Source organism: Mytilus trossulus, chromosome 2, assembly GCF_036588685.1.
Source record: "Mytilus trossulus isolate FHL-02 chromosome 2, PNRI_Mtr1.1.1.hap1, whole genome shotgun sequence".
Lineage (NCBI taxonomy): Eukaryota > Metazoa > Mollusca > Bivalvia > Mytilida > Mytilidae > Mytilus > Mytilus trossulus.
This window is the reverse complement of record NC_086374.1, coordinates 9,775,076-9,795,443: the sequence shown is the minus strand read 5'-3', so window position 1 is coordinate 9,795,443 and position 20,368 is coordinate 9,775,076. Positions and strand designations below refer to the sequence as shown.

At 31.6% G+C, this 20,368-nt stretch overlaps 2 protein-coding genes across 2 annotated transcripts in view; both read right to left on the bottom strand.

The window, feature by feature from the left end:
* The window catches only part of LOC134704831 (uncharacterized), a 134,410-nt gene extending 119,348 nt beyond the window's left edge, over nt 1-15,062 (bottom strand). Inside the window, exons 1-15 of the mRNA XM_063563613.1 lie at nt 14,809-15,062; nt 14,368-14,531; nt 13,383-13,553; nt 12,695-12,947; nt 11,940-12,103; nt 10,944-11,126; nt 9,081-9,333; nt 8,246-8,409; nt 7,739-7,918; nt 7,168-7,423; nt 6,327-6,490; nt 4,308-4,883; nt 3,783-3,941; nt 3,066-3,318; nt 2,620-2,783 (exon numbers count right to left, since the gene is read on the bottom strand). Coding sequence (XP_063419683.1) covers nt 2,620-2,783; nt 3,066-3,318; nt 3,783-3,941; nt 4,308-4,883; nt 6,327-6,490; nt 7,168-7,423; nt 7,739-7,918; nt 8,246-8,409; nt 9,081-9,333; nt 10,944-11,126; nt 11,940-12,103; nt 12,695-12,947; nt 13,383-13,553; nt 14,368-14,531; nt 14,809-15,062 — 3,358 coding nt within the window. The remainder of the gene's footprint in view (nt 1-2,619; nt 2,784-3,065; nt 3,319-3,782; nt 3,942-4,307; nt 4,884-6,326; nt 6,491-7,167; nt 7,424-7,738; nt 7,919-8,245; nt 8,410-9,080; nt 9,334-10,943; nt 11,127-11,939; nt 12,104-12,694; nt 12,948-13,382; nt 13,554-14,367; nt 14,532-14,808) is intronic.
* A 312-nt stretch (nt 15,063-15,374) lies between these two features.
* The window catches only part of LOC134704830 (uncharacterized), a 56,131-nt gene continuing 51,137 nt past the window's right edge, over nt 15,375-20,368 (bottom strand). The window contains exons 51-59 of the mRNA XM_063563612.1: nt 20,167-20,330; nt 19,251-19,421; nt 18,761-18,970; nt 18,216-18,258; nt 17,708-17,871; nt 16,968-17,132; nt 16,426-16,678; nt 16,107-16,276; nt 15,375-15,565 (exon numbers count right to left, since the gene is read on the bottom strand). Of these exons, the coding sequence (XP_063419682.1) occupies nt 15,375-15,565; nt 16,107-16,276; nt 16,426-16,678; nt 16,968-17,132; nt 17,708-17,871; nt 18,216-18,258; nt 18,761-18,970; nt 19,251-19,421; nt 20,167-20,330 (1,531 nt within the window). The remainder of the gene's footprint in view (nt 15,566-16,106; nt 16,277-16,425; nt 16,679-16,967; nt 17,133-17,707; nt 17,872-18,215; nt 18,259-18,760; nt 18,971-19,250; nt 19,422-20,166; nt 20,331-20,368) is intronic.

Sequence of the window (20,368 nt, the reverse complement as noted above, 5' to 3'; positions counted from 1 at the left end):
GACATTCGTGTTCAGCCAATCAAATTCTATGTTTCTCATGATCAAATTAATCAGCCAATCAAAAACGTTTTCTCTCAAGATAATTCTAACATCCTAGATTTTGAACTTGTGTGGAATTCCTCTGTTTGAATAAGAATAAAAGCATGGCTGATTGACAAACTTCAATGAATCAGTACTACCATAAAGATAATAAAAAGTAGCTTATTCACTAATTTATTGATATTACACTTAATGTTACAAATGTTATTTATGTATTTAATTAAAATACCAAATCATTTAATGTACTATTCTTTATTTTTCACATGGACAAAACAAAAAAACCCACATGAGGAATCCCTTAAATGAGGGACTTCCCTTAGTCAAGGGGTCATTTTACTTCTTTGAAAAATAAAAATTGAAAAATGTAGATTTTTATTTAACTTAAAAATGGGAAATTCTGACATTATATTTAGAACTACTTTTCTAAATGTAAGGTCCAATTGTTTTGAAAAATAACGAAGATATACATGATATATTAGGCCAAGAACATACCAAAATTCATGGACATGTGTAGATCATAAGATGTATAATTCTTTGGGAAAAGTTTCATCAAATAATATGAATATGTGCTCATTTTTACTTAAAAAGTGGTTTTTAATGTCCTTACATTGAGGGGATACCCCTAGATGTTTTTCCCAACCTGATTAAGGTCTTTCTTTGTGCATAATTTTAAATTGGAAAAGTCAACAATTATTTAGATGTTGACTTTTCCAATTTAAAATTATTATCCTTACACATGAAATTAATTCCTGGTCTTGCAGCTACATGTTCATCTTTTCTACTGATATATAATAACTAGAATCATGTAAATAAACTTAAGAAAAAGGCATGTAAGCTCATCTTACAATTATGACACTTTTTCTCGACCACAAAACAGCACACGCAAAAATAGTCGTCGCAAAGAATTGTAACCTTTGAAATTGTTGTCGCGCACTAAAACCCCCATCGGCACTTTCAAAACTTGGCAGGTATGGGCCAAGTGCAAAAATGTAATATTTACAGTTTTCTGAACATCTCTAATGACTTGTCAATAGGGGTATGGATGTGTATTGGCTAATTTTGTAAGAGTGATTGCTTCAATCTTTCTGAATTTAGAATATATATTTGGTCTAGAACTATACATGATTATTTACTTAAAATGGTTTGACAAAAAGGTATGGTGCAATTGTTTAAATGATACAAAATGCTATAAAGAACTAATAGAGGAAATTAATTTTTGTCTGTTGCCTAAGACATCAAATAGCCGAGTTTTATTTTTAAGAGCCACTAAAAATTTTCAACTTATTACCATTGCTCATGACAGCCTTGAAATAAATGTTTATGAACAATAATTCATTTTTTCTTTAAGCCAAAAATGTTCATAGACAGGGTTTCCGCTGGCGGTCGCCATTTTCGCAATTTGCGAAAAAATAATAATTGTGGCGATAAAAATTCATCATTTGCGAAAGAATTTGGCGAAAGAAATATATATAACGATTTAGTTTCCTCCATCTTCTTTATTTACTTTTTTTCCAGTTTCTCGGACTTTTACCCGATCAGACAATACTCGGAATTCACCTTGACCTCATTAAGATTTTGACAGAAAATCAATAATCAGCTGAATGCATTTTATAGCTATCGACAACAAAGGACTAATTAATAATTAAGGTGTTGTTGAATTATTTGACAAAATGATATGTCACATACTGAATTTTTTTACCACTTAGTAACGCACGTTTTTGAAGCAAAGTTTTGACGTCTCCTCTCCGTTTAAAGATAGTTTAGAAAAGAAAGCTGTTGTCGTGACAAAAAAAATGTTCAAAAGCAAGAAAAATCTTCAATTTAAAACTTTGATTATCCTTTGACTTTAATATATTAGGTAATTGATTAGGGAGACTACTTAAAAGTAGTGTTTCAAGCATAGTTTTACGTCTCAACTTTTCCATTTACGATAGTCAAGAAAAGAAGACTGTCGTTATGAAGAAATCTATCCAAAAGGTTGGGAACAACCCCTCGAATGAGAGTAACCCATCAATGTAATGATTACAAATGAAATGAAGGATCAATTTCATGTAATAAAAGCTTTTGTTTTGTTGTAAAAACCACTTCTTAAAGTACAAAAGAGCACATCAGTATTTTTCTTTTAAAGACACTTTCCCTACGAATTATACTGGTATTATTTGATCAAAACATGTCCATTAATTTTGTTATATTCCAGGGCTTATATCTTCTTTTATATTAATAAAAATACAGTTGCCCCCTCATTTAGGAGAGTTGTTTAAAATACAAGGAATGTTTTTCTCTTTCAAGTAAATAAAATTCTGTTGTATTAAAGTAAATGTTAAGTGTTTATTCATTGAAATGTAAACCCTTTAATAAGTTTGAGGTTAATAATCATAGACACAATGGGACAAATCATCTTATTTGAGGAAAGGGGGTGGGAGATAGAAAAAAATGTAAATTTTAAACGAAAAATATGTATTTTTGTTACTTGGCGAAAAAAATAATAAAGTGGCAAAAAATATATTGCTTTGGCGAAAGAGGTGGCGAAAACCATAATTGACCCAGGGGAAACCCTGTTCATAGATATACAAATTTTACCTTTAACCATGAAATCACTTGTCCAATTACACAATGGTTTAGGAAGTGTAGCATTCTGTAAGAGTTGAACTAGTACTTCACAAGGTCCTGACCTTTCCATACATACAGATATATCCATATTAACCAATAAAATGCCATCATCTGCCAAGTTCTCTATTGTAAACCTTTCAAATAAAGTAAAACATCATCACCATTTCCTTAGTTCTACACTGTAAACTTGAATTAAATATTTATTTAAAGACACCTGTTAATCATTGAAGACATAATGATGACCCCTTAGACGTTATGCCTCATTTGGTACCTGTCTCATTGACTTGTACCCTAAATCACACTTTCCTCATATTGCAAGACAAATTTCCATTGGCAATACAAATCCCCCCCTTCTTCCCTTCATTTGTTTTACGCCATGATCATTTCTTAATGAGCCATAAGAAAATTTAACTTACTGTAAATTCAGCAATCCAAACAGTGAGTACTTTTCTTTCTTTCCCCATTCATAGTCAACCAAGGAGTATTCCAGATATAGTTTCTCTATTACCACTGTCAGTTTATAATTACATGTATCTATATCTACGTAGGTATGTAGTTGTCTCTTTATTCTGTCTACTTCAATACAACAGTCAAGAGCTGTACATGTGTCTGGTATATAGCAGGATGCATGAGAAGATATATCATTAAATGCAGGCATTGATGGGCATGCTGGAATATATAACATGAGAAGATATATCATTAAATGCAGGCATTGATGGGCATGCTGAAAGATAAAACACATTTACAAATTACCATTTGAATCAAAGAACATTTTTTATAGAGTCTGTCAACATTTATGTTGTTAATCTCTTTTAAGTGTTTAAGTTCCAAACATAATTTTTGTAATACTTTTTGAAAATAGTAAAAGATGATACTTATTTTAAAAGTAGAGATTAATTCTTTTTCAAGAATCAAGACTAGCAGTAATATTTCTCACATTCTGTTTTTTCCAATAACATGATTATACATGTACATCAAATAATGATATCAATATCTTCATCTGTTTGTGAAAACATGACATACACATTTACTTTTTTCAAATTAAGGAAAGAAGTGACATCATCATAACGACTAGATGTTGACAAGGGTCTTACAACTGTGAAGGCTATATCATCAAGATATAAACAACCTACCATTATTCCAGCCATTTACAGCTGGTACATATGGAGTCTGTGTCCTGTCACAACCCTGAAGGTATTCAGATACACCAAGATATTCCAGTAGCTGGGATATACTGAACTCTGTTAGACTAAGAAATCCACTGTTATCCAGAAACTTGTCCAGAGAAAAATCTGTAATTATGTATCATATAAATGTATCACACAGTTTAGTATGTGTTTGTATGAAATTTAATACCAAATGGCAAGCTCTACTCAGAAAGAATGCCACAAAATTTTCTACACAGCCATAATATATAAACATTGATGTTCTTCTGAAGTGATCTGCCAAAGATGTATTCTCACTGTGTGATTAACTTCATTTCATGATATGACAATGTCACAGACAAAAGCAATAACGAAGAGCTGAGGTCAAGTGGACCATATGTTAGTTACAAAAAGATTGAGTATCATATTTGGGAAAGTATAACTTTTTAACACCATCCCTTTCGTAGACAGCAGTAAGAATTTAGGACATTTAACAATGTAAAGACTGTATACCTGCACTACAATCTACAGAGTGAGAAACCAGAGTAGGTAATGTGGTATTCAGTTCACTGTATGCAGTATTGATGAAATACTCAGGTTTATAGGCCACTGTCTTCAATAGATCTACATCAATGCCTGTCCCTATCCCTACAGATATAATTCTGACACCTTTACTGCTACATAATTCTGCTTGTTGTACAGCCTTGGTGGAGTCTGACTTCCCATCAGTCAATAGAACTAAGTAATTTACAGCCTCTGATCGATCTCCTTGACTAGTTATAAACATCTGATTACATGTGTAACTAAAGGCATCAGCAATGTCTGTATACATCCCATTCTTGTATACAGCTTTGGACAAGGTCTCTTTAATTTTTGTCTTATCATGGCCATCTTTTACGTTTAATATTGTTCTTGATGTTCTGTGACCTTCAAACAAGGTCATTCCTACATTGATAAGGTCATAACGGATCACTAGACTGTAAACAGTATCAATAATGGCCTCCACAGTATCATCAAAATGTTTCTGTCCAACACTGCCAGATTCATCAACAACAAATACAATGTCCGCTGGCATCACAGATTTACATCCTGAAAATGAAATAAATTCATATTATTTATGATATCTTAAATCATTCGAATTTCCATAATACAAAAATTTGGATACAGCAAGGTATTTTAACATTTTACTATACAGTGATGAGTAAACTTTCAAGATATTATATAACAATTATCCAAATATACCAGGTATATAGTATGATTTATTCAAATTACACAGTAAACTTACCAGGTATTTTGTGTAATATATTCCAATCACTCAGTAAACTTACCTTGTATTTTGTATGTTTTTTTCCAATCACTCAGTAAATTTCCCAAATATTTTGTATGGTTTATTCCAATCACTCAGTAAACTTACCAGGTATTTTGTATGGTTTATTCCAATCACTCAGTAAACTTACCTGGTATTTTGTATGGTTTATTCCAATCACTCAGTAAACTTACCAGGTATTTTGTATGGTTTATTCCAATTACACAGTAAACTTACCAGATATTTTGTATGGTTTATTCTAATCACTCAGTAAACTTACCAGGTATTTTGTATGGTTTATTCCAATCACTCAGTAAACTTACCAGGTATGTTGTATGGTTTATTCCAATCACTCGGTAAACTTACCAGGTATTTTGTATGGTTTATTCCAATTACACAGTAAACTTACCAGGTATTTTGTATGGTTTATTCCAATCACTCAGTAAACTTACCAGGTATGTTGTATGGTTTATTCCAATCACTCGGTAAACTTACCAGGTATGTTGTATGGTTTATTCCAATTACACAGTAAACTTACCAGGTATTTTGTATGGTTTATTCCAATCACTCAGTAAACTTACCAGGTATTTTGTATGGTTTATTCCAATCACTCAGTAAACTTACCAGGTATTTTGTATGGTTTATTCCAATTACACAGTAAACTTACCAGATATTTTGTATGGTTTATTCCAATCACTCGGTAAACTTACCAGGTATGTTGTATGGTTTATTCCAATCACTCAGTAAACTTACCAGGTATGTTGTATGGTTTATTCCAATCACTCAGTAAACTTACCAGGTATGTTGTATGGTTTATTCCAATCACTCAGTAAACTTACCAGGTATGTTGTATGGTTTATTCCAATCACTCAGTAAACTTACCAGGTATTTTGTATGGTTTATTCCAATCACTCAGTAAACTTACCAGGTATTTTGTATGGTTTATTCCAATCACTCGGTAAACTTACCAGGTATTTTGTATGGTTTATTCCAATCACTCAGTAAACTTACCAGGTATGTTGTATGGTTTATTCCAATCACTTGGTAAACTTACCAGGTATTTTGTATGGTTTATTCCAATCACTCAGTAAACTTACCAGGTATTTTGTATGGTTTATTCCAATCACTCGGTAAACTTACCAGGTATGTTGTATGGTTTATTCCAATCACTCAGTAAACTTACCAGGTATGTTGTATGGTTTATTCCAATCACTCAGTAAACTTACCAGGTATTTTGTATGGTTTATTCCAGTTACACAAGGGTTTAGGTAGCAACGCATCATTAAATATAACATGTTGTTGACAGTTTGAACCATCAGATTCCCAGCATACTCCCAGTGTCATTGATACAAGATACAATCCATCCTCTTGTAAGTTATCTATCATATACCTGTAAAATATCAAAATGTATTTACTATTAATATACCTTATATCACATACCATTTTAATTGAAAAAAATATAATTGTAATTGTAACTACAAATGTGACATATCATATACAGTATTCATACCTGACTGATTGATTGATTGATTGTTGGTTGCTTTACGCTGCATTAGCACAAAAAGGCTATATCGCGGCGAGAGCTAATTCAAATATTTTTTACAATTTAAAGCATATTTTTAAAATAAGACAAAAAAGTCCTTCAATATACTAAAATCCTAGACTGACAGTGAGTGATCAAATACAGACTGAGTATTCATACCTGACAGTGACATATCAAATACAGTATTCATACCTTTATACTGACATATCAAATACAGTATGCATACATGACAGTGACTGATCAAATACAGTATTCATACCTTTATAATGACATATCAAATACAGTATGCATACATGACAGTGACTGATCAAATACAGTATTCATACCTTTATAGTGACATATCAAATACAGTATGCATACATGACAGTGACTGATCAAATACAGTATTCATACCTTTATAGTGACATATCAAATACAGTATGCATACATGACAGTGACTGATCAAATACAGTATTCATACCTTATAGTGACATATCAAATAAATTTCATACCTGATAGTGACATATCATATATAGTAATCCTACCTGACTATGACAACTCCAAAGAGGTCAAACTGATTCCATTCACCATACGTTAAATCACCCAAAGTCACATCAAATTTGAGTTTCTCTACACCAAAACTAATTACATAGTTACAGGTATCAACTGTGAAGAAACTGTGGAAACTTCTTTTTATAAAACCAATATTTACACAACACTGTATCCCTGTACAAGATTCATCAAGGTAACAGTTCATATCTTCCATCAGGGGAGGTAATCTAATAACACTATCTTGGCAACCTACAAAGAAAAAACATGAAAGCTATGACAAAATCTGTCAGTAAAATATTGATTTCACCAAATCCTTACTTTCGGCCTATTTGGGTAAAAATGTCAACTTTTAAATAGATAAGTTAGACAAGACTTTTTCTTTCACAATATCAAATGTTAACTAAATGACTTGAAAGACCTTTCATCTTGAAAAAAAAATGACTTCATATTGGTTACAAATTAGGCCTTACTGCACCAACTGCTTTGTAAATTGTAGTTAATAAATTATACAAAAAACATTTTTTCTGTAAAAATGGAATGAAGAAGCAACTAAACACTGCTTACCTAAACTCCAACCTTGATAAGATGTGGCAAACACAGAGTCTGGATCAGACGGATCACATGGTTTGTCCAGTAAATATGTAGTCAGTCCTAGATCCTTCATCAGCTGTAGTATACCTTCATCTGACAGTGTAAGGTTTGGACTGAAATTCTTCAAGGAAAACCAGTCAGACAAGGACCAATCTTAAAAATATACAGTCACACTAAAACATCAGTATTAGATGGCTATCAAACTGGAACAGATTGGCTGCTTCATATATGAAGACTTGAACAATGTTTAAAACTTAATTCTAGGGCTGAAAACAGTCTGATATATACAAAAAAATTAATGCAAATATCTTAAAATATTGGAGATAAAAGATCAAAGTATGATATTTCAATAATCTTCTAATACAATAGGGTTACACTTTATGTTATTCATTGGGTTTTCAGGACAAAAGTGAGGTAAACAGTGAGGAATTATCTAATTAAGTAAAAATGTGAGTCTACAAAACTGTAGGTAAAACTTACCTGAATTTGAGAATCCTTTCTGCCAGCTACACTGAAGTTTGGGGAGTTTAGTGTTAGAAAATATTGTTGCTTCTACTATACAAGGTCCTCTATAATTGAAACACACCTTGATACCAAGGTCAAGGTAATATACATCTTCTCCTGGTATATCTGTTATCTTGTAGCTATAACAAAGAAGTCAATCATTCACTGTTTTATATAAATCATTGTTTGTAATATTGGTATTATGCAGATTTTACAATTTAAGAGAAAGTTTGAGGTATTAAAGTGTGAGGAAAAAACAGACGCAACAACAATGTTGGATATAAATCTTATTATTATCTAAAAACAATTCTCAAAGGAGTATTTGCGTGTGGTTTTTATAAATATTGGACTAATCTTTCATGTTCCATGATCAATAAGTTGAGTGCCACAATAAAAGAAAGAACTTCTTACCCATCCAGAGTTCCTAATTTTAACACTGTCTTTATATTGTTTGCTCAATCTGCAGTTTTATATGTGTAGTATCATGTAGATGGTTGTTTGTATGTTCACTCTTATGCAATGATGTTGTCTGTCTTTCTTTTATCATGGTTTTGATTAGAACCTTGATGTCTTCTACATTTATCATCCCTTAACCTTCATCCTCTGGATATTATCACCTAGATGAAATTCACGGATGAGCCAAATACATTGCTCACAGAAATTGTAGTATGGGTCCCAAGTTGTTAAGTACTTTACCTGTAGTAATTTCCAAGGACATGACAAAGTATATAAACAAGATCAAGATTTGACTTTGAAAACATAAGCACTAATTTTACTCTCTTTCTATATCTTTAAACAATGTTAAACTCACTTAATATTTATTACTTTTTCCACATTGAATTGTTTCTGTACGTTGAAATCTGTTTCAAATAAAGAGAACTCAAACTGATATTTCTCTATTCCAAGTTTGAAGACTGAATTACACGGATCAATGGTCAAGTAGAAGTTAATGTTTCTGTTAATCAGTCCAACAGGTGTACAACAGGTAACAGAGGTACAGGTAGAATCCAGGTGACAAATCATACCACCAGGTAAAACTGGTAATTTTAGAACTCCATCACATTCTACAATAATAGCAATACAGACCTTAAAACTACTGTGTTGTCTTGTTGCATTGATATATCAATTTACTATCCCTAACTAGAAATTTTAGTTACATAAAACTAAAGGCTCACCTGACTCTACTTGGGTTTTTGAAATCATAAAAAAAAAGATAAAATTTGGATACAAAGTAACAACACTTGGCCGGCACCTCAAAAGGAAAGGACCATTTGTATGTATTTCAAATAGGATCACATGTTAAACCAAGTCCCCGGATGCCAGCCATCTTGGATTATGTATCAGCTTCAAAGTCACAACACTTGGTCAGCATCTCATAAGAAACATTCATGCTATATTTGGTTTCATTCAATACAGTGGTTCTTTAGAAGAAGACCTTTGTATGTATATCCAATAGGGTCCTATGTTAAACTGATCCCCCGCTGGTGGCCATCTTGGATGATGGATCGGCTACAAAGTAACAACACTTGGTCAGCACCTCATAAGGAACATTCATGTCATGTTTTGTTTCATTCTGTTCAGTGGTTCTCTAGAAGAAGTTAAAAATGTCGATGACAATGACGACGGACGCCAAGTGATGAGAAAAGCTCACTTGGCCCTTGAGCCAGGTGAGCTAAAAAGGCATACTGTACACAATAACAAGAGTGCACACACTGAAATGTCTCGCCTTCTTTACTAATCATTGATATTATGTTGATAGTCCTAAATATAAAGCTTTATTACAACTATCACATAAACTTAACATTAACCAAGATAGCTAAACAAAGACCAATGAACCATGCAAATGAGGTCAAGGTCAGATGAACCATGCCAGGCAGACATGTACAGCTAACAATGCTTCCATACAACAAATATAGTTGACCTATTACTTAAAGTTTAAGAAAAATAGACCAAAACACAAAAACTTAACACTGTGCAATGAACCGTGAAATTGAGGTCATGGTCAATTAAAACCTGCGGGATTGACATTAAGATCATAATATATTTCAGTACACCAAATATAGTTGACTTTTGGCATATAATATTAGATAAAAAGACCAAAACTTCAAAAATTAACGTTTGACCACTGAACCATGATGCCAGTTGGACATGTACACCATACAGTCCTTCCATACACCAAATATCCTAGCCCTATTGCTTATAGTATCTGAGATATGGACTTGACCACCAAAACTTAACCTTGTTCACTGATCCATGAAATGAGGTCAAGGTCAAGTGAAAACTGTCTGACGGGCATGAGGACCTTGCAAGGTACGCACATACCAAATATAGTTATCCTATTACTTATAATAAGAGAGAATTCAACATTACAAAAATTCTGAACTTTTTTTTCAAGTGGTCACTGAACCATGAAAATGAGGTCAAGGACATTGGACATGTGACTGACGAAAACTTCGTAACATGAGGCATCTATATACAAAGTATGAAGCATCCAGGTCTTTCACCTTCTAAAATATAAACCTTTTAAGAAATGAGCTAACACCGCCGCCGCTGCCGTATTCGCCGGATCACTATCCCTATGTCGAGCTTTCTGCAACAAAAGTTGCAGGCTTGACAAAAAGTAAGTTCCAGCAAACAATATTCCATTCTTTTAAAATCATAATAATAAACTAACCTGTGTTCCACCCCTGACTATCAGCAGTACTGTATAGAGGGTTGGATGTCAGATCACATCCTGGCTGTTGTAAATATTCAGCTATACCTAGATGTTCTAACAATTTGGATGTCATCAATTCTGACAGCTGTGTTACATTTGAAGGTAACTGCTGTTCTTTCAACCAGTCACTTAACTTGAAATCTAAAAGTAAACAATTTCATCATGCTGAAAAGACTCTTTCCTCTTTATATATGAAACTCTCTCAACCTAGTCTACAATTATGATATAAACAACCATATCCAACTTCATTTCGTATAAATATGTCTGATTATTGTCTGATATGACATGCCCTATTTTCACTTTGCCTACACATTTTCTAATTCCATTTAAGGAGCCATTACTTCTAAAGTTCTGAAATCATTTAGTGCTTATCTATTCTTTCTGATGTCAGTAATGTCTATGACATTTAATCATGGAGAAATGATTGTTAAAAGATGTCAGGTTTCTTTTGGAGTCCAAAGAAGAAGAAAAACTGATATCCAAGGACATAAATGCAGAAGGTGCATTTCGGATACAAATCCTAAAGATTACAAAAATTACTGAGTTAAAAGAATGAAATCAAAAATGGAGACATGGTAAAATTGTAGAGATGTTCAGAGGTCTAAAAGGATATTATATAATTAATGTTTGCAGTAACATCATATTAAAAGATCTCCATTTATATAAATAAATATGTGTGAGCAAAAGTTATCTCCCTTTAAAAGTTCATAAAGTTAATAACGGTAGTATTATATTTCTTTTGAAAAATAAATGTTCTAATAGATAAAATGTTACATGTATAAGCATATGAATTCTGAATGCTTGGAAACTGAATTTGCAAACATCCAAAACAATGACTCCCATCAATACTTATTGCAACAATTTAAATAATTCTAGAAACCCCAAGAGCTTAGAAAAATAACAGATTAACACAAGAATTTGCATTTAATGCTGTAAAATAGTCAGGTTCCTTACTAGGAATAGGAAATCCTTCATTCCAGTCACAAGGTTGTTTGGATATCTTTGTATCTTTAAATACATCATAGCTGTATATACAGTCTCCTTTGGTCTCAAAACAAATCTCAAGCTTTAAACTGAATAAAATCTTCTCTTCAGCAACTAAATCCTCTATCTTGTAACTGTAGGGAAAAAAACATAATTGTAATCAACATTGGTAAAAGGGTGAAAGAGCACAGACAAGATTTTGTTACACATAGTACTCAATAATCAGCTTGTCTTGGAGAAAAATGGAAACATTATAAATGATTATAAAAACAAACATGTTTTACGTTATTTTAAGTAAGTTTGTTTCTAAATATGTTTAAATGTTTCTCGTTTCTTGCTTTTTTTACATAGATTAGTCTTGGTTTTCCCATTTGAATGGTTTTACACCAGTCATTTTTTGGGGGTCCTTAACAGCTTGATGTTAAATGTGTGCCAATGCTCTGTGTTGAAGACCGTACTTTGACCTATAATGGTATACTTTTATAAATTGTGACTTGAATGGAGAGTTGTCTCACTGGCACTCATAACAGATCTTTTCATATCTATTGTTTCTAGTTGGAGGTTCTCTCCCTGCACTTTGACATCCTCAATGAAATATTACAAAAGTGTTTTAAAATACTAGTTAATCAATCCATCAAACTATAAAAGTCTATTTCAGTAATTCTGATGATGAAATAAGGTTGAAAATTTCTTGCTAATGAAACAAGACGGATATCTATACTTACTTTAATCTCACCATATTTCCAAGGGAGACAATTTTCTCTGTATTGAAATTGTAATCAGCCAAGGATTCATTGATGACCATGTTCTCTAATCCAATACTGAGTCTAAGATCACATATATCCAGCAGAAGATGTGCTTCTATGTACATATCTAGGACAGGGATATACACACAACACTGAATCCCGGTACAATAATCTGGTATCCTACAGGCTAGATTCTTATGGAGAGTAGGTAATGACAAGTCTGCTCCACACACTGTAATTTGTCATATAAATCACTTATTATTGTAATAGATCTTCACATTTAAACTACAAAAACAGCCTATTTTACAATGAATGGGTTTTTTTTTAAATAATTTTGAGCAAAATGTCATATAGAGTTGATATCCATTTTTTTTTTTAATTGATAGGAAAAATTCCTCTGTCCTACAATATCATAGAGAGGGGGGATAGGACCTTTATCGGGACTCCAGGATCGGGTGTTTTTAAGCTCTGGATTTCGGGTTTGACCCTTCCGGGATCCTGGAATTCTTTTTTTCGAAACAGCAGGATTTACTTTTTTAAATTCAGGATTTCGTGAATTTAAGCCCAGGATTTCGGGATCAAGACCCCTCCTATCCCCTCTCAGAGATGGGCAGGAAGACATTTTTGAGAAATATTTTTTTTGTCAGAGATACAAATATCTACTTACGACCTAAGTCCCATCGGTCTGTATTTAACTGGTAGTTTGAGAATTGACATTGTGTACTCTGTAAATACCCAGCTATTCCTAGTTCTTCCATCAGTAGGTCTCTGGCATACGATTGTAACTGTAGTGTCATATCTATCTTATTATTATCTAACCAAGAAGCTAGGGAAAAATCTACAAGAAAAACAATTTGAACTTTAACATATCTTCAATTTTGTTGTTTTTTTCTTCTTCAAAAAGTAGACAGATATATTTTGAAAAAAAATATTCAAATGCTAGCATGTGTATGTCTATTATATATATACTTCTATTTTTTTTCTATTTTCTATTTAAATGATATGACACAATGACATCACATTTGAAGTTATTTGGTAAAGCTATACATTATGTATATGTTGTGTATGTTGTGTACAAGTTGTAATGTTGTACAAATTTTTTGTACAAGTTATCAGTGTTTTATGACCTGCTGAACAAAAATGGATGTTGCAAGCACACAATATTTTGCTTCGCATATTTCTCTCATATTTTCAAAACTTCATGATTCAGTCTAATATTGAGCATTGATACAAACACACGATAAGACCACACAAAGAATTTGTATGGATATGGATATGGTATAAGGAAAAAAATAAAATAGAATTTAAACCATTCAGGTATCCTCATTTTTTTATTGAAGACAAGGAAAATAGCACTAAATGTTATGATTAAGTATATTTTTTTGAATTTAAACCATTACACTGGTACATTTTGTAAGATAAATCTGTATCACCTGTTGCAAGAAGGTAGGTGTCAAAAAACTTATAACTTGTACAAAAACCCTGTACAAATTATAATTTGTACAATCTTACATATATATGTACACAACATATATATAAGATGAACAAGAGATTTAGAAATTTTAAAAGCTTGAAGATGGTTCATTTCATTGGTCCTTATTGTAACACATTCTCTTAACAAACATTAAAACTATCTTTTAATAGACTTATACCTGGAATAGCAAATCCTTGATTGAGGTTACATAGAGGTTTTGGTAGTTTGACATTATCCAGCACTTGTACCTCTAGTTCACAAGGACCATTAGATTCTAAACACACACTAGCTGTCATACTAACTATAAACATCCCCTCATTGTACAACTCTTCAATCTTATAACTGGAAAACAAAAACAATTCAAAACCTATTTTTGTTATTGTCACATTGTATAAAAATAATAGTTCACCTTTGTAAGTGACACATAATTTATCCATAATCTTGTATAATAATGGTTTACTATGGCTTTGAAACTTCTTATTAAGTACATGTATCTTTCTTTGCTTCTTTTTTTAACTTTAAACTAGCTCAAACATTGTACAGATATCTATTATGATAAGATGTGTCACTCAATTTCTCTACAGGCTATGAAAAATCCATGTGACAAAAAAATGCTTACTTTATGTTTACAAATCCAAACATGGAGAAAGAGTGTATAGCACCATACTCTATTTCCAGAATAGATATCTTGTGGATGAATTTCTCTATGCCAATGGTAAATGTATTGTGACATGTATCCAGGTCTAAGTACACAGTAATTCCTCGTCCTAGCCGTGGTATCTGTATACAGCAGTGTATACCTGTACAGGTGTCCGACAGGTAACAGGACGTATCAGATGGGAGCTTTCCATACATCACTGGTTTATCAGACATACATTCTGGAGACAAAATTTAAGCTTTGACTATTGATTGTTTTACATATTTAAGTTTAACTTCTTAATAAGAGTATATATACCCTTACTGCAATGAAAACAGAATATGCAGCTAATGTGAATCCCCTAAACCTTAAAAAAAAAACCTGTAAAAACCATAAAAACAAATGGTAAGTTTTGAATCTACTTTCTATATAACAAAACATAATTAAAAAAAAACGAGCTGTACAAATTTGTTTATATTTGTAACACAGTTTATAAAGGATTTACATTCTTTAGGAAGGTTTTCAACACAACATTATATGCCTGGACATTAATACATACTATCTGAATTCCATCCCTGACTATCTGTAGGTATATATGGTGCAGCCTGTACATCACAGGGAGATGACATCATATACTGGTCTACGCCAAGTTCTCTCAGAAGTTGAACCACAAAGATATCCTTTAAAGTCCCTTTGTTCACTATACTGTTCTCTGTTAGCCAACTGGTAAAGGAGAATTCTAAAACAAAATACCAACAATGTAGTAAATAATTTAAAGACAGACATAAAAGAAAACATTATGTTTATGAACTGTTAACCTAATTGTATTTACCCTTGGTTAAAAAATTCTAAATTAATTTTGTGACTGGGATGTGCAATACTTTTCTGTTATTGAACAGTTATTGTCAAAGTTAATAATTCTAAAAGTTTAAATGTTTTGTTTACATTTTATTATTTACAATGAAGTTACTAGAATAGTTGCTTGATTAGTTTAACAATTTCAAAACTCTCCTATAGTCAAGGCAGTGTTATACTGTGGATTCATTATTATTCGTTGGATACCAACTTTCGTGTCTTTCGTGGGTACAGGTGAACCACGAATTCATATGTTCAACAAATTACAAATTTCCTATACGCTTTTTTCACAGAAATCGGCAAACCACGAATTCAAATATCCACGAAAAATGTAAGTTTTCCTCAATCCACGAAAATTGATACCCACGAAAATAAATGAATCCACAGTATTCATAAAGTATTACAGTTCTTCCATAGAAACTTACCATCCTGTATAAATCCCATGTCCAAGTTACATAGAGGTTTGGGAAGTTGAGAGTTCTTCAGAATAGTAACATTGAAAACACAGCTATTGGGATCACTCTGTTCCAAACAGATATGTAAACTCAGATCTATCATGAACATCTTCTCACTTTGTAAGTTGTATACATTGTACCTAAATGAAAAGAAGATCTAAATTTACATAAAAAGCACTGAAATAAGAAAATAAAAACCTGAAAGACATTTTACTTTAAGTTTATCTTCATGACAAGAAATACAATTCAACTTTTTTAATCTTATATAAACAATATTTTTAGAACTTACTTGAGAACTATTCCACCTTGTAGTGTAAACTGTTCTTCCTTTCCCCATGTGTATTTCAGTAGAGATAGTTGTACTTGTAGCTTTTCTATACTGATACTCATAGTGTAATTACAGGGATCTATTGCTATGTGTGTACTTATAGTACGGCTGATTAACTTTATGTCTGTACAACATGTTAAGGCTGAACAGTCAGTTGGCAATACACAGGATACTGATGATGGTATAGTTAATGATAAATCACTACTTGGACAATCTAAAATATATCAAATCAATTATTAATTCCAAATGTGTACTTTAAGAAAAAGTCTTGAATGACATCAAAATCCAAAATAGACAAAGAATAAAGTCATTTCTAAATATAAGGGTTCAACAATACTTTTTATCTCTGTAGGTACGGAAGCTAGAAATAACTATTAAATTGTTATAGTGTTCTGTTAAGTTTGGATTACAAAAGCTTGGTACTATTAAGAAGTTATAATCTTTTTTAAAATATGAACATGAACATTTTACCATTTTAAATAGATATTGACTCTTAGACTTACCATTTCTCCAGCCAGTAAAGAAAGGATCCTTGGTTCTGTCGCACTGGTTATCTAGGAAGAATTCTGTTAAACCAAGTTTATCTAATAAAGTCTGGGTTACAGATGCTGATAACTGGTCTGATAATTCTTCTTTCTGTCCCTCCAAAAACTTTGTAAGTGAAAACTCTGTAAAGAAAATTGATATCATATTAAGTTTTCTGACTAGCAGGATACTAGTAATGAAAGTTTTAACAGTATTACTTCTGTTTTTCTTTTAAAAAAAAATTAAACTGTCTGCTCCATAATATATACATAAGACCAAGTGAAGGTACATCAATCTCAAGTTTGGATCAGTGTTTTTGGACAGTGGGAGTATTTATTGTTAAGAATCATTACAAATGTAAATTCTTCCAAAAACAAAATAACAGATCATTTATTGAAATCAAGCAATTGAAAATATATGTTTTCATAACAATTTACACAGCCTTTTATAAATTTTCATTATACTTGACTTTTAAACTAATGCATGAAAATTATGTATGCAATGGTGCATATTTGTCTTATCATAAACTATTGTTGTTGTTGTTTAAGAGAAATCTTCAAGTTTCCTCTTTGGATGGTTTTCAAAGTGCTCTCTGAATGTATGATGTAATTTTAAATATGGAAGCTTTACACATGTATTGTAATCTTGTGTGGTAGAGATTTCAGTAACATCACTGAAAATTCTCCTACTTTTTGGTAACTATTATTTTTGGACTTACCAGGAATTTTAAATCCTGTTCCCCAATTACAGAAAACTTTTGGAAGTTTATAATGATCAAACACCTTCATACTTAAATAGCAGGTCTTCTTTGATTCAAAACAGATACTTATATTAAGGCTTATCTGGTATTCAGATGTTACTGTCAGATCATCTATCACATATCTGTAACAAACAATAACAAACATGTGTACAGCTGAGATTTGATTCTAAAACAGCACAATAATTGAAAAATATAATTAAATGTTTATTATTAAAAAGTATTTTGAACACTAATATTTTGTGTATAAACAGAAAAATGTGAATAATACATTTGATTTATCATGTAGAATAATAGATTTAATTATTTTCAGTCTATTACAGGAGTATAACAATCTAAATCAAACTTTAAAATGCATTAAACATTGTATCATAGCACCTGGATCTCAAATATATTTATTTTTTATTTCAAAAGCAGACTTAGAGCAATCCAGACTCCTACAACAAAATGTCTATATATAATTACTCACTCAAGTCTAACAACATTCATAAGATATCTTTTCTCAATTGTACCTGGATAAGAAGAAAAAAAAATACAATGATAAATGATTGTTCTAAAGATATTGAAAAGGTCTATATTGCAAACAAACTTTTCTGCAACTACAATAATTCTTTAATGTTTCAGTAGTTTGATTATTTCTTAACCTAATAAAATTTTATCACTTTTTGCACATGTGAATTACTGTGTTAAATTCTGACATAAGGCTCCTTAGAGTTATTGTCTGTCAATGATTGCTTTATATCCAGAGGTAATGAATGTTAATTTGAATATGCAATGCATGTTCTGTCACAAGTTTAAACATCTACATATGCCATTTGATTCTTTTTGGACTCAGAAATTCATAGCGTGCATACTTCGTAACATTTATTTTGGTATTCAGTAGTCTTAAACCATTGTTCAAGAATCTGTTGAAAACTTACACCTTGACAACATACATTATACCAAAAGGATTTTACTTGACAAAAAAACAACTGTATGAAACAAACTGTAACCAACATATTGCTAAGATCTCACCCCACTTGTAGTCTAGAATGTTTATTTCCTGTTTTAACTTTTCAATACTGAATCTTATTTTCTGTTGACAAGCATCCATTTCAATATTGGTAAAGAAGGATCTTTTCAGGAAATCCACATTGACACAACAGCTGATATTAGTACATGTGTCATGTAGATTACAAACTGTAGAACTGGGTAAAGCTGGCAGGGATAAATCCTGTCTACATTCTGAAAAAAACATAATTTTGATTGTCAAATCCTTACTAATCAACAAACTTCAAACAATTGTCCTGTTTAAATGTATAATTTTTAATACCACTGGCAATTGCAACATTATAAAAAACGTTTAAACAATGAAAAAAAAAGTAGTATTGTTTAAATTCTGCAATAAAATTGCAGAACCAATAATGTTGAATTACCTTCCAAATCCCAAAGTTCCAAAATATTGAGTACATAATTGAAAATTAATTTTTAAGATAAAGCTGTACATAAGGCAACAACACCTTACCAGATTTCCACCCATTTAGATTAGGTGTAAAGGCATCTGATGTAAGGGAGCACAAATCTTCTCTTAGGTAACCAGCTATACCAAGATCTTCATATAACTTCTCCTTGAATGAATCTGTCAAGTTGCTCATCAATTCTCCAGCTATGGCAGTGTACTTCTCCAGAGAAAAGTCTACAAAGGTTTAACATAGAATTAACGTAGTAGCCTAAATAAGCACAACATTTCAATGCAAATTTTCTTTAAAACCTGTTTTACAAATTTTTGCTTTTAATATTTCCTTTTTTCATTTTCATTTGTCAATTAGTCTTTTATCAAGCTTTTACCCAAGAATTTTCATAATTGTTATTATATTTTTTTTTAAACATATATAAATTGCATCTAGAGTGTTATAATTCGATTCATTCTGGGTAACAATTCATTTTAGGGTTCTCTTTGCGAACAAAGTTTCAACTATGTCAATTTCTTTAATGAATCAGACACAATGATTTGGATTTAAACAACTAATGCTCAAGTACTGCACATAAATGTGCTTTGTTGGAAATATAAAATGTATCTGAACTCGCTGAAAAACAGAAGAAAATCTCAGCCAGTCTTGCTTTTCTTCTTGTTTCTAAAGCTTGTACCAATAAATTTATATTTTCCAATAATGTATATAAATTTTATGCCTATTCTACATGGTTTTTTTTTCATTTCCTGTCTATGAAAATTCTAGAGACACTTTTGTCCACTGAAAAAATACAAATGCCTATGAAGAAAAGAAGATATGTGTCAATGAGACTAGAAATAACCAAAAATATACCTAGCAGTCAAGACTCAGTGCTTAATAAGACATCCTAAACATGTGTCTCTCCACTATTGTAGACAAGCAAGGCAAACAGATCTCAAGCAGATTATAAATCATATGTACACTCCTTACCTGGTATAGAAAAACCTGCTTCCCAGTCGCACATAATCTTTGGAAGTATGGTATCTTTAAATAATACTGCATCATATAAACAAGGTCCAACAGATTCAATACAAATGCTGAGGTTCACATTGACCTTATACTTTCTCTGGGTCTGTAAGTCTTCTATATTGTAACTGAGAAAAAAAAGATAAATATGTCTTATTAAAAAAAA